Source organism: Sebastes fasciatus, chromosome 17 (assembly GCF_043250625.1).
Source record: "Sebastes fasciatus isolate fSebFas1 chromosome 17, fSebFas1.pri, whole genome shotgun sequence".
NCBI lineage: Eukaryota > Metazoa > Chordata > Actinopteri > Perciformes > Sebastidae > Sebastes > Sebastes fasciatus.
In genome coordinates, this window is record NC_133811.1 from 29,119,896 (window position 1) to 29,134,577 (window position 14,682).

A 14,682-nucleotide genomic window follows, 5' to 3' on the forward strand; every position below is an offset into this window, starting at 1 on the left:
ATGACATATTTCTTTTATTTATCGAGTCATTTATTTATTCATCATAATTTATTTTCGTCCTCATTAACTCTGACGGAAAATGAGTGATTTGATTTTTTATTTTGTCAAATACAGGATGAAAATGGTTTCATTCACAGCAACTAAAATAATGAATGGTTGGTGAATAATTTGGCGAAAAAATCATGGAAGCTGAGGAGGAGAGCAGTGAGTCAGTATATTTATTACTTACAGGTCTTGGCCTTCCCTGAAAGCGCCTCGCTGGATCCAGTGGTGTAGGAGGCGATGACCTTGACACTGTAGTCCGTCCCGCTCAGCAGGTTGACGATCAGCATGGTGTTCACGTCCTCTCCCACGAAGGTCTCCAGAGCTGATCCAGGAGCTGCAGAGAGAGGGGGGGGGGTTAGTCAGTTCAGAGATGATCATTAGCTTCAATTCCAGTGAGGAGGAGGGGATGGAAGATAACTACCAGTACCAGTGGAGGAAGAATATGAAAGAATCTGCAGGGAAAATGTGTCTGTGTATTATTTTATTTGTTTCCAAGATATATTTAATGAGAAAAGCTTTCTATTAGGTTTGTGTTTAGATTCATTAGTATTTAGAATCAGAGAAAACAGAATAACGGAAACCATTAAAGTGTAATTCCTGTATCCCCTCGGGTAGGAATTTTGCTTTGTGCTGACTTGCCCCAAACTGCATGTGATTATCATAAATCATGCCAGTTTTTCGTCTCCAAAACTGAGCCCGCTACAACATAAAAATCATAAGTTGTATTAAAGCGTGAAATAAAATTAGTGACTTCAAAACAAATTTGCATTAACACGTTATCATCACGTTAACTTTGACAGCTCTAGTGATAACACACATGATTTATTAGAATTTCGTAAGGAACAACTACTGAAGGAAAAGAGGATGGTAAACACCTTTGAAAATGGCCATGACAGTATTTCCTCGCCAAAATGTAGCGTAACGATTGCAGTTATTTAACCTCCTTCACGACAAGCTAGTATGACACGGTTTGTACTAATGGATTCCTTAGGTTTTATAGTTTCATATGATACCAGTATCTTCACTCTAGCTTTAAAACTGAGCCCGCTATAACCTAAAAATCGCAAGTTGCGTTAAAAAAATGAATGGTGTTGAAACGAATATGCGTTAACGCGTTATCATCGCGTTTACTTTGATAGCCCTACTATTATTAAATGCGTCGTGTGTCCAAATTGCACCAAATTCGACACTGCACTCCCTATGGTCCCCAGCAATACACCCGCCATGTGTGAAATAGATTGAATGGGCGGTTCTTGAGATATGCCAAGGACACACACACACACACACACACATACTGTTCGTATATACAGACAGACAAGCAGAGATTCATTGCTTTATAATAAGATAAGACAATAAGGTTGGCAAGAACTGAAGCTACTTATGAGTCATCTTAACAGCTCTGATGTATGATGAAGATGATGATTATTGGTGTGTCCCAAAAATACTTAAAATGTTCAATCTAACATAAATACATTGTTGTGTGTAATAAACAGTGTATGCTATAGTTTTGTTTAAGAGGACTTTAGAATTGTTAAAGACAGAATCATCCAAGTTTTTAAGAGACTGACAATTGAATTTCAGGTTGTTTTAGTTTCTTAAAAAGATGAATAGTGTTTTATATATTGTGTGGAATCAGTAATATTTGAAATCAATCAGTAAACTGGGGTCTAATGTGACTGACGCAGCTTGTGTGTGTTGATTACCAGAGACAGGCTGGTAGACGACCCGGTAGCCCATGGTGGGAGAAGGTGGAACGTCCCAGCTGATCCTGAAGCGGTTGTACCATTCCTCTGATACCCGCAGGTTCTTAGGAGCCGACAGAGGAACTGAGGGGAAAAAAGAACAAACAGGTTTTATATTTGTATTAAAAATGTCTGTCTTTCAGAGGCTGTAGCAGTAGCACGAGTCTCTCCTTTACAGACTTTATGATAATCACATGCAGTTATTTGAATGCAGTACAAATGTGTTATTTTCTCCTATTCTAAAATGGTGTGTTTGAATATTTCTGCATACTGGGGTCCCTTGAATTACATAACTTGGGTGTCAATGTAAAGCTGAGACTCTTGTGGATCCAATGAGCCCAACTGTATTCATGTGTGATGATGTTAGTCCCCATAGGAGACATTTCATTGTAGTGAGACCATGTTTTTTAAACTTGACCTCACTGTATAAAATGACCTGTGGTGACCTCTAGGATAATCACAGCCTCATGAAACTTTACAGCCACAAACTAGAGACCTAGAGCATTCAGAGGATGGATGGCTTTCCTAGCTAGATTGACAATAAGGGGGTTTCTGAGCAGTTTACACAACACAAAGTGCACGCCATCCAATCGCCAAAAAAATGCAATTCTTGCAGAAATCTCCAAATGTCAAAAGTTTTTGATCCCAAATCACAGCATGGCTTTTTCTAAGGTGTTCCTCCAGGTCTTGGTGTCTTAATGTGGTATTTTGGAGGGATTATTGATCATTTTTATTAATTCTCCAGTGGTAACAAATGGTTAAATTTAGCACCAAATCTGTGTAACAAATGATATCAACCCAAAAATTGCTGCAACAACTTATGAGACATAATAGAGCATGGGGATGACCATCATATACTTCTATCATAATGTTGTAAAACCCTTTGATGCACATGTATAGCACTATGGTAATAAAGAGACGAGTGACATGCAACAAGGACCTACATCTGGACTAGAACCAGGGACAGGGATTTGAAAAAATAGAAATGAGAGCAAAGAAACATTGCCGGAAGATTACAGAAAGAGAGAAAAATCCAGATAAAAAGAGACGAGAGCAAGACAGGATTAGGAGAGGGGAAGACACAAAAAGAGACAAATTAAATCAAGAAGCAAAACAGAAGAAGGTTTAAGGACAGGGAATGAGGGGGGGAAAAGCGAAACAAAACAATCTTTGCATAATAAAATACAACATTGTTATAAAGTAAATCAAATTGAATATCTATTAATTAAATACTTTCCACAGATGTAATTGTCGGCATGTCAGAGTGATGAAAGGAAACTGTCATCACACAGCAGAGAGAGAAACGTACGGCGAGAAAGCTGGAGGGACAGAAACCGAGTTGGCGAGAGGAAGATAATGAGGAAGAGTCAGAGAAGGATAACATTTGATAATACTTAATAGAATTTCAACACTCAGCGCAGTGAGAAATGTCCCTTTGCTGTTACAGAGTGTACAGTTGAATTAGTCTGTGGGAGATATTAAACCCAGAGGAGTTATCACTGACAACCGGGACAGGACTTTAGAAACTAATGGCAGGATGGGATTAATGGTATATTTGATTTTCAACCCAATCTGTGCACTCGCACGCATTTCTAACGTCTCTGCAGTCCGTTCTGTTCCTCCTGATTCAAATCTTTTTTAGTTAACAGGAAGCTTTTTCAGGTCTAAATTCCCGAGTGAAACTGAAATCTTAGTAGACTAAGACCAAAACAACCGATTGCTTGACTAATGAACTTAAGAAATCTTAGTAGACTAATCGACTAAAGAAATCTTAGTCGATAAACCAAAACAACCGATTAATCAACTAATCGACTAAAAAAATCTTAGTCGATAAACCAAAACAACCGATTAGTCAACTAATCGACTAAAAAAATTTGAGTCGACTAATTGACTAAAGAAATCTTAGTCGATCAAGACCAAAAAAAACAATTAGTCAACTTATCGACTAAAGAAATCTTAGTTTAATCAACTAATCGACTAAAAAAATCTTAGTCGCTCAAGACCAAAACGACCGATTAGTCGACTAATCGACTAAAAAAATCTTAGTCGACTAATTGACTAAAGAAATCTTAGTTGACTAAGACCAAAACGACCGATTAATCAACTAATCGATTAAAGAAATCTTAGTTGACTAAGACCAAATGACCGATCAGTTGACTAATCGAATAAAGAAATCTTAGTTTAATCTACTAAAACGACCGATTAATCAACTAATCAACTAAAGAAATCTTAGTAGACTAATTGACTAAAGAAATCTTAGTAGACTAAGACCAAAACGATCGATTAGTCGACTAATTGCCTGACGGGGCAGCCCTATAAGGTTTAGATATTATTGTCACATTATTGGCTTGGTTTGCTGATGTTACTATTTTACTTTGTTCTCGTGTCTATCTTAAGTGAAATTGCATAAAAAAAGGGAGAAATAAGTGAGATAAATAAAGACAGAATTCAGTGCTTCTGCAACTAACGTCTCTGCAGTCCGTTCTGTTCCTCCTGATTCACATCTTCTTCGGTTAATGGGAAACTTCTTCAGGTCTAAATCCCCGAGTGAATCTGCCGGTCGTTCTGTTGCACATTTAAAATGCTAAACTCCCTCCCATCATTCTCTCCATGTCCCTGAGTATCCATCCCTCTCACCATTTCACCAAGTGAAACCTCCAGATTACACCGGCTCTTCTGCCTCATTTTCCCTCTTCACCTTCTGCGGTCGCTCACCATTAAAAAGCCAATCATGCTCTCTACGTTCAGCCACAAATCCCCCCCTTCTCAGTATGTGCTGCACCCTCGCATGTTCAAATCCCCACGTTATACTCTTCTGTTGCATTATCCATCTTCAGTGTGTCCTCACTGGTCCTGAGAAAATTACCATCGTGCTCTAAACTCTTTCTGACATTCGTCCCACTGTGTCTTCACCCTTCAGGCCTCACGGTAATGAGGAACTGGAGATTTAATGACCAGACCAGTAATGACCAGAGGAACTCTTCCAGCAGCACTGGAACACTTGTAGGAACTCTGGCACCGATTCTGCTTTCTGAGTGCACAAAGTTAGTTTCAGTTTTGCTCAAGGGCTATAGTTCCTGCATCCTCTGGGGTAGGAATATTCAATCATGATATAGGTTAAAGTCCTGCAGCCAAATCATACAGTATGATCATGTGCCACTGCAGCCTGGTCTCATACACCGTTCATAGCTGTACCTACTAAAAGTAATGCACTGTAACTCATATATATCCTATAAAATCAATCGTGTGTAATCCACTTAATCGTGAATCAGGAAGTATAAAGAGCGGCAGCGTAGGGAGGAGGTCGGGTTGGACGAGTGGGTCGAAAAATACCAGACTTTCACCCAGGAGACTTAAAAACCGGAGACCTACAGTGGTAGAAACATGTTGGCTTTGTAATGATTGCCTTCCTGTCTATCCTGATTTATTTCCCCGTTTTGCAAGAGCACCCGACACGTTTTGTCTTTCTGTTGAATATACAGAGCAACCAGTTATCTCTCTTTCCGAATTTCAGCTTGGCGTCGTTTGCCGTGCAGCGTACAGGGGGGACCAAGGACTGATTAACTCCTCCCGACTGGCCGTTGGACAGTCGGACAAAGTGCGAGCACATAAATCGTGAGCTTTGGCTTTACATCGCAAAACGATCTACTCGTACAGTAGTAGCAGGAGGTACACTACAATATTTCTAACATCGTACAGTGTATGTCCAGCTTTACCCTCACTGATGAACAAACTCATCTCTCACTCGAAGCCTCCTCTCCTCATCAGAATCAACATTTTTAGAATTAAAAAAAATACAAATATCCTCAGTTTTATACCTGAGAGACATCGGCTTATTATTCATCACTTCAAATCTCCAGATTAAACCGGTCGCAAGATTCAAAATCAAGTCGTACCTCCCTCAGTGATCAACTCATCCATCACATTACCTGTTCTTCTCTTTCTTCGTCCACTCACAACTCTGTCATCCTCTCTGTATTCGCCTCCACGCCTCCTCTCTCTCTGTGATCACCTCAGTGGATCAAACCTTCAGATTATTATTCTGCCTCTTCTGTCACATTATCTATCTTCAGTTTGAGGCTTAAAACCCAATCATCCTCTCTGCATTCCCTGTAACGCCTTCCTCGGCGTTCACCCCATCCCTCATGGGTTCAAATCCCCAGATTACAGCGTCTCCCTCTGTCACATCATCTATCTTCACTCTAGAAAACCCAATCATCCCCCCCCTCCTCTCAGCATTCCCTGTCGCTCCTCCCTGGGCGATCATCTCATCCCTCACTCTCTAACAGGAACCATTCATCATCGGCGGGTGTCGGAGGCCCCGCCGTTTAAAAACCGCGGAACGTCGTTAGCGTCTGCTAATGTGTGTAATGCGCTGCACGGGGAGACATGATGGGACGGAGTGGAAAGATGAATGGCTTGAATTTAGTGTTTCCTCCTCGCTCACAGTCGAGTGTTTGTTCTGCGATGCGCTCGGCGGCGGAGGAAATCATTAGCCTCTCGCTGGTGCATTCTCAGCAGCCATCAGTCACATTTAACAAAAGGGAAAAGAACGCTTCCGACATATTTCTGTCTTCAGCTCCACGGTAAAGGAAATGGATGTTGAACATCGAGCTACCAGGACGGGTTGCTATCTCTTTTAACTCCCCTGAAGTTGTGTTGAATGTAATGAGCCGCACAGAGACGGAGGGAGGGTGGAGGTGGAAAGAAAGCAAAGTGCTCCTCTCTACTGAGTTTACATTCATTTATTACACAGCTCTTTTAAATACTCAATTCTGATTGGTCAATCACAGCGTTCTACGGTCTGTTATTTCTTTATAGCAGACCGTTGCTATGTATAACAGACCGTTGCTATGGGCGCAGTTCTGATGTCGGACTCTGGAGGGCAGTTTTTGTGTCAAATTATTAATTTCTTAACTAAGTAGCCGTGTAATAAGCGGGATAATGTACAGCTAGCCGGTCATTGTTGTGAAATAAACCCCTGCCGCAATAACCTGTCGTGGTTTATTTCACTAGCTCGCTCTACATTATCCCTTACATGACTAAAGTGACTTTCATTTTTAGGGTGATGACATCATACAATGTGACGACAGACATTCGAAGCTTCACTGGAAAACCTCAACAGAAGCTTTGAATGTAAATAAATGACATTCGGTAAGACACTAAAACCAAAACATGAATATGACTCACGTGTTCGTCCCATTCGCGACGCCGTCGGCCCGTCTCCTTCAGTGTAAACAGGAGTGATGGCGATTTTGTACTCTGTATCCGACAGCAGAGGCTGCAGAACCAGGGCGCTCTGACCCGAGGGCACCGTCCTCTGCAAGCAGAAACAAATTAAGAGTTTAAAATTAACATCCAGGTGTCAAAATGTCCGTTAGGCAAGACACTGGACCCTAAATTGCTCCCGATGGCAGTGTTGTAGTATTCGAGATCGGTCTTTTCGGTCTCAAGACCACCATTTGAAGGTCTCTGTGTCGTCTTAGAATCAATCGCATCTTTACTCTCGTCTTGTCTCAGTCTTGGACGAAGAGGACTCTGGATTTTATTTCAAGACCACAACTGCGGGGACATCACTAAATTACAGGTGCATTGTCAGATTTATTTGTTAACATCATTACTGTGATTGGACGCAAAACTTCCGGCTTCAAATGCAATAACTTGACTCTTTTCTAAATTGAAATTTTTGCTACCGTTAACGTCTGTCACCCCTCCACGCCCTCCTTCACACGCACTGCAAGACAGTGAACACCAGAGACAGGAGAAGAAGCAATTCTTTGGTAATAAAACCTGGCTACCTAAACCACAAAGTGTTATTCTGCAAAAACAGCGTCCAAAAGAAAACATTGTAAATTCTGCAATGCAACGCCGACTGAGACGGCTGGGAGCACGTCAAACTTTTATCGGCACTTAGAAAGGAAACATATAGAAAGGTAAGTGTAAGTGACACTAGCTACAAGCATATAACTAACAGAATACCTATCAGATCACACACAGAGTAGTATAGTTCATATTATAGTTGCATTACAAAATACAACTTGGATGTAAACTAGTTGTGTACTCAAAGTTTACTACTCTTACATTTAAAGTATACTTAAAAGCACACTTTTATAAACTGAAAGGTTGGCCAATTTAGTCTCAAGAAGTATGGAAGTAGTACACTTACAAGTGTACTACTAGTATATTGATATTAGTATACTTATTACATAAAGTATACTTGGGAGTATACTTGAATATACTTAAGTTTACTTTGTAAAATAAACTTGAAGTACATTTATTTTTTGTGATCCTTTGGGATTCTTGAATGAACTAAAAAAAGCTAATTAAGTTTTCATAAGTACTAAAAAATGGTATTAGCCTTTAAATGGAGGTGAGGCACTGCGAGCTGCTGCGGTGAGGCGGTGAGGTTTCAGGTGCTGCAGAGGTTAATTGTGTGCAGGTTTTCTTCCTCACCTGTCTGTGAACTTGGCCTTTTGTTGAAACTGATCCCTAAATGAGTCATCCGTCCAGGTGAGGCGCCGCTCTCACGCTGGAGAAACACTAATCTGCTTCTTCAGCCTGCGGCCGTCTTTACTCTCCTCATATCTGCTTCCAACTCTTTCTTCTTATTCTTCTTTTGTTTCTCGCTCTACATCTGCTGTTGTTCATCAATTATAAGTGAAGATACTGGTATCATATGAAACTGGAAAACCTAATGAATCCATCGGTACCAACCATGTCTCACTAGCTTGTCACGAAAGGAGGCTAAATAACGCTCCACACTAAATTTTGCTGAGGAAAAACATGGCCATTTTCAAAGGGGTCCCTTGACCTCTGACCTCCAGATATGTGAATGTAAAAATTGTAATTTTCATTAGGTTTCGCATGTAATGTAATGACATCATCACGGAAGTACAAGATGATGCGAAAGACCAAAGCCTTAGCTGACTGCTGCAAGAAGAAATAATGCTCCAGCTATTATTGTTTTTATTTTACATTAATTTAAACAGAATCATGCAAACGACGATCTCCCGCTGCCGCTCCACGGGAGGTTCGTTTTTAAAGGGTTAAAGGAATTAATTCGACCCTTTTGATTTCCAATAATAAATATATACATACATTTGCATAAAGCAGCATATTTGTCCTCTCCCATGTTGATAAGAGTATTAAATACTTGACAAACCTCCCTTTAAAGTACACTTTGAACAGATAAATAATGTGCGAGTCATTGTGATTAACTACGGACAATCAATGCAATTTATCAAGATTAAATATTTTAATTGATTTACAGCCCTGAAAACTGAATATCTTTGGGATTTGGACTTTTGGTCAAACAAAACAAGCAGTTTGAAGATGTCACCTTGGTTTCTTGTATAAATAATCATCAGATTAGTCGATGATTAATGTAATCTTTAGTTGCAGCCCTAACATTTTGATGGAAATTTATATATACTGTTATATTGTGACAGGAAATGCAATTCACAAACTGTTTGAAAATGAAATTACCACATGGCAATGTCTGTTTTAGCTGATATAGTAAATTAACTAACTGACAAATTAAGGTACTTCACGCATCACTAAGCAACTGGAGATATCAGAGGGAGAGAAGCCAGAGTAAACACTAGAGCAACATTTCTACTGTCAACAAACAGTATATATAGTAATATCAGCCAACCCTGGTTAACTGGAAGTCATTTATCAATCAGAGACGTGTTCTCTCTGTGTTTTTTTATCTATCAACTTGGATGTTCGGAGGTTTTTTTTTAGCTGCTCGACACTGTTTTTACCTCCAGATAAACGGTGTTTACGGTTGTTGGATCAATCTTTGGTGTAAAAGGTGGAGTTGTACGTGTGCATGTAGACAACTTCAGTCTTTTCATTCCTCTTTTTATCCCTCTCTTCCACCCTCTTTGTCTCCGTCTGTCCGTCTGTCAGCCTGGTTTGCATTCTGAGCATGTACAGTCTAGCCCGGCTCCGTCCACAAATCCTCCACTTCCACCAAAAAAAAGTCCACGTTCTCCGACGTGCCAGTCAGACAAACACTGCAGGCCTTGACAAATCAATTCCAGCCCAGTATGATGAAAAAGGCAGCAAGTCTCCTAAACTGTCACAGAGCCACACAGTTGGAAGAAACTCTTTTTTTACTCCACTCTGTAAATGCAAACATGGTTTCATAAAGTATTTATAGGATTCAGAAACCCAATCTAGTTTTGACGGAGGCTATGTGCAGGCCCAGAATATTAAGTTTGATCCGTCTGAGACTTTGCTGGAGCTACAAGGCAAACTGCACGGGGAACACAGTCAAGTACGCGGGTGATGGGAGTCAATGTAAGGTGACTACTTATCTACCAGTAAGAACATCAGCTAAAGTGCACTGCGTCCCAACAAACGCCACTCCAAAAAGAGAAACCAAACTTTAACGCTTCCCTCTAACTGGAACAAATTTAAAGAAAACACGGCATGAAACATCATGTGAGACACTTTCAGCTGCCGTTTAATCCATTAAAAAGTCCAGGGAGCACTCTGGACCAACATCTACAACGGGTGGACACCTCGACTTAAGACCAGTACAGACCCCGCTAACTCAATAAGGACCACCAGGGGCTTCCCAGTGGGACTGTCTGAACATCCAGCCAGGTAGCCACGTCACAACGAGTCATCAAAACCATTCAGGATGTTCTCAATACTATTTGATAATCACTGGGAACTATTCAATCATTCTTCGAGGATCGCTGGTAGTAACGTTACTACCACTACTACACACGACGGTTAAGACAAGGGGAAATATATAGTTTTAAGACGAGACGGTAGTCGCATAATCTATTTGATTTTTATTTTAGGGTTGTCAAAGTTAACGCAATAACAACACGCTAACAAATTCATTTTAACGCCACTAATTTCTTTAACGCATTAACACAACTTGTGATTTTTAGGTTGTATCGGTTGTATCAGTTTTAAAGCTAGAGTGAAGATACTGGTATCATATGAAACTAGAAAATGAATTTATTGGTACCAACCATGTCATACTAGCTTCACAAAGGAAGCTAAATAACGCTCCAAACTAGCACTACATTTTGGTGAGGAAAAACTGTCACGGCCATTTTCAAAGTGGTCCCTTGACCTCTGACCTCCAGATACGTGAATGTAAATGGGTTCTATGGGTACCCACGAGTCTCCCCTTTACAGACATGCCCACTTTATGATAATCACATGCAGTTTGGGGCAAGTCATAGTCAAGTCAGCACACTGACACACTGACAGCTGTTGTTGCCTGTTGGGCTGCAGTTTGCCATGTTATGATTGGAGCATATTGTTTTATGCTTAATGCAGTACCTGTGAGGGTTTCTGGACAATATGTGTCATTGTTTTGTGTTGTTAACTGATTTCCAATAATAAATATATACATACATTTGCATAAAGCAGCATATTTGCCCACTCCCATGTTGATAAGAGGATTAAATACTACATTCATTTGCGATTAATCACGATTAACTATTTTAATCGGCTGACAGCTCTAATGAGGATACTTAGAGGATACTACATTGGTGAAACAGCAAGCAGAGAGACTGAATGAACATCAGAAACAGACACAAAATGTACTGGGAAGGGGTTCAAAGGTCATCAAACAGGAGCGTGGATCGTATGAAGGACGGCAAAAAACACTTGAAGGCAGGAGCTGGATTCTTTTCCAGAGTTGAATAAACTGACAATCTGTGACAGAAGGAAGAACTTTTTAATCCTCCCCTTGACGACGTGTTTAGCTCCTGAACAACATGTTGTTGCTGAGCAATAATAGCCGAAGCCCTGTTTACACACAGTGGAATTGCACTTGATGCCCTGCAGCTTTGGTTTATTGGACACTGAACGAAGCCACACGGGGAAATAACGGAGCTTCACCGAGTTCAGCATCACAGCTGTGTGTGGACAGATGGCTGCAGAGTCGAGTCGGCCCACGGCGACGACTGGTAAGACGGGGGCAGAGCTATGTGAACGGGCATAACCATTAACTTTATATTTATAAGCATGTAGAGAGCTGAGCGTTGAGTGTGCTCTAAAGCGGCAGTAATCTTTATTTTTACCATTAGGGGGCAGAGGAACTCCAAAAACACGGCGCCAGACACAATCATGACTTATTATCACCTTATAAAGTTGTTCTGGAAAATGTTTGACAAGCTTATTTCCACATCCAGCAAACACAGAGTAAAATGATCATCTCATTAGTTTGTGTCACCCGATGAATTTAAGTCCAATATTCTCTCTCTTTTTGCTCTGTATTTGGTCTCCACCACCGCCTGAAGGAAGGTGGTGGAAGTGCATTGCTGCACTTTGCTCCACTTTGTTCACCAGCTAGTCTCTAACTGAGTCTGTCTGCTGTTTGCTGCTGAGTACGTAGTGTTCAGCGGGTTTATCAGACAACACTGAACACTGAAGCAGACAGGAATAACTAGAAGAGCATTAACCTTTAACATTACATTCAGTTATTAGGTTCACAGTTCATCTAAAAATATTGATTAGTAAGCTTACTTAGTTTTGCACAATATGTCCCCTTTAAATCAGGTAAAAGAAGATGATTCAGTTAGTAGGGATGTCATGAGAACCAATAGTTCGGTACCAAGTCGATGCCAGAAATCAGAAAATGTGACAATACTCCGCGAGGTGCCATTGATTTACATTATGCTGCTTTCAGGCTCTATTCAGTAAAAGTATTATGCAAAGATAAATTCTAACGTTATCATGATGCGTTCAAATGTAATCTTGTAAAATAATTTTTTTTGGCAAGAAACTTGAATAAATCCAGTAGTTTGAAGGAGATGTTTTCACAGCAGTATAAAATAGATATAGGGAATTATGACCTGTTTAACTTCCTAACAGAAACCAGTATGTTAACGGTAATAAAGGAGTGGATGTTGAGGTACATGGGATTTATTATTTTACTTTAGTTTTTTACCTTGGTATCGAATTGGTATTGAGAATCGTGGAATTTTGGTTTCGACTACAAAATTTCTAGTATCGTGACATCCCGACCAGTTAGTGCATCTGTCCATCATGCACTGGTTAGGATGTATGTTGCATCCCATTACTGTATCCAAGGTTTTTAAAACCTAACAGAGCCAAAGGGAGACATAGTTACAGGGGTCAAAGGTCACAAGGAAGCCAAGAGAAGCCAGACTCGAGCAGTCTTGTTCTAGATTTCCTTTAATATGTTGAACACCTTTTTTCTGTCTGTTTTTATGACTCTGAGCTGGTTTTAATTATGCTTGAAAAGCACTTTGCATGAAATTGCTGCATATAATCTGTGATTTAATTAAATTTGATATAATTTGGTTACTGAGCCAACTCGCCGGCCACAATTTTATGCAAGTTATTAACAGTTTAAGACCAAATTCCATCAGTGGAGATGAAGTGGGATAACTGCCGTCCAGAAATAATTTTTTTAGTGGCTGGTGTCCCGTCCCTCGGCAGCCACGAACCCACAGAGTGAAGCTTGCTTTGAGCGATGCTGGAGAGGAATCCTGCCAGTTTGTTCCCCCAGCAGATAGACATCTAAATGGCAGCTAGTGAGTGCAGCACTTGGTGATTCATGACCTGACCGGATTGCCAAACAGAGCCCACAGCTGTTCACACTTTGATAAGAGATCTCATTTAACGAGCCGCTGGCGCGAGCAGCTGGCGGCTCTTTATTGTCAGGATGAAAAGGCTGATGTGGGACCTGTGGCCAGCGTCGCCCGCAGACACACGGCGGATACCGGTGTGGTTACGCCACAAACTCACACACACTAATACACACCTGTCAACTCAGACTTTCTACCATACGGGTATTCTTTAGAGGTATTTGACACCTGACATACGGTACACATCCTACCATGGAGTTATATACCGAAAACAAGGACGCATCTTTAATGTCACACATTTACTGATGAGGTTTGGTTACTACAAGAAGACAAATAAAGAATAGTCAACTAATTTAACATGAGATGATGATGAGCAGAAAAAAATCCTATTCATTTAAAAGTAGGTGTGTGTTTTATTTACTGCCATGAATTTTTTTTGTGGTCAAATTTTATTATTTTAAAGATATGCATTGGAAATTATTAACAAAAACAATGCATCATTCAAAACAAAAAAAATAAATTGAAAAAAATAAATAAAAATAAATTAATAATAAATAAATAACATACAGATAGTAAATTGATTTCTATTTCATTTTATTTATTTTTTCAATTGATGTTTTGTTTTGAATTATGCATCAATAATAATAATAATAATAATAATAATAATAATAATAATAATAATAATAATAAATAAATACAAAATAATAAATTGATTATTATTTAATTTTTAAATAATTTTTTTATAGATGTTTTGTTTTGAATGATGCATCAATTGTGCATCATTCAACAGTATGTGCCGGTCTGATGTATAACTGTTGTTATTTTTTTAAATCTCCACAGATTGTGAAACTGATATTAAAGAAGATATTTAGTTCATGATTTCACTTCACATGACGCAGGTTTACTAAACCACAGACGTCTTTACTTTAACTTTAGCACTTCGGGCCGTCATATCAACATCTATTTAGCATCTTAATGTCTGCCTGTCAACAACACGAGTACACACACACACAAAGTGAGTTTCCACCGATGTTTGTTTTCTACAGAAGTCTTTACTTCCCTCTATGTCTGTTGTGGCTCATTAGTGTGAAGACCTGCCATTCTCTCTCCCTCTCTCTCTGGTGAAACAAACTCTTTGAGGATCCGCCACTGTTTTCATCATCATTATCCTCCTCTCCCTCTCTCTCTTCCTCTCGACTCCACTCTGAAGGTCTGCCATCAGCTTCAACAACACAGTCTTTGTCTCCCTCGCTCTTCCTCTCCGTGGAGGACTTTTTAATCTGAAGGCCTGCCATCGTCTTCAT

At 39.9% G+C, this 14,682-nt stretch overlaps 1 protein-coding gene across 7 annotated transcripts in view; it reads right to left on the reverse strand.

Moving 5' to 3' along the window:
• Positions 1 to 14,682, reverse strand: part of LOC141753844 (collagen alpha-1(XIV) chain-like) — a 197,972-nt gene that overhangs the window by 90,515 nt on the left and 92,775 nt on the right. For all 7 annotated transcript variants that reach the window (XM_074612443.1, XM_074612440.1, XM_074612439.1 and 4 more), the window contains 3 exons: positions 6,978 to 7,107; positions 1,749 to 1,871; positions 230 to 379 (listed from right to left, as the gene is read on the reverse strand). In XM_074612443.1, coding sequence (XP_074468544.1) covers positions 230 to 379; positions 1,749 to 1,871; positions 6,978 to 7,107 — 403 coding nt within the window. The remainder of the gene's footprint in view (positions 1 to 229; positions 380 to 1,748; positions 1,872 to 6,977; positions 7,108 to 14,682) is intronic.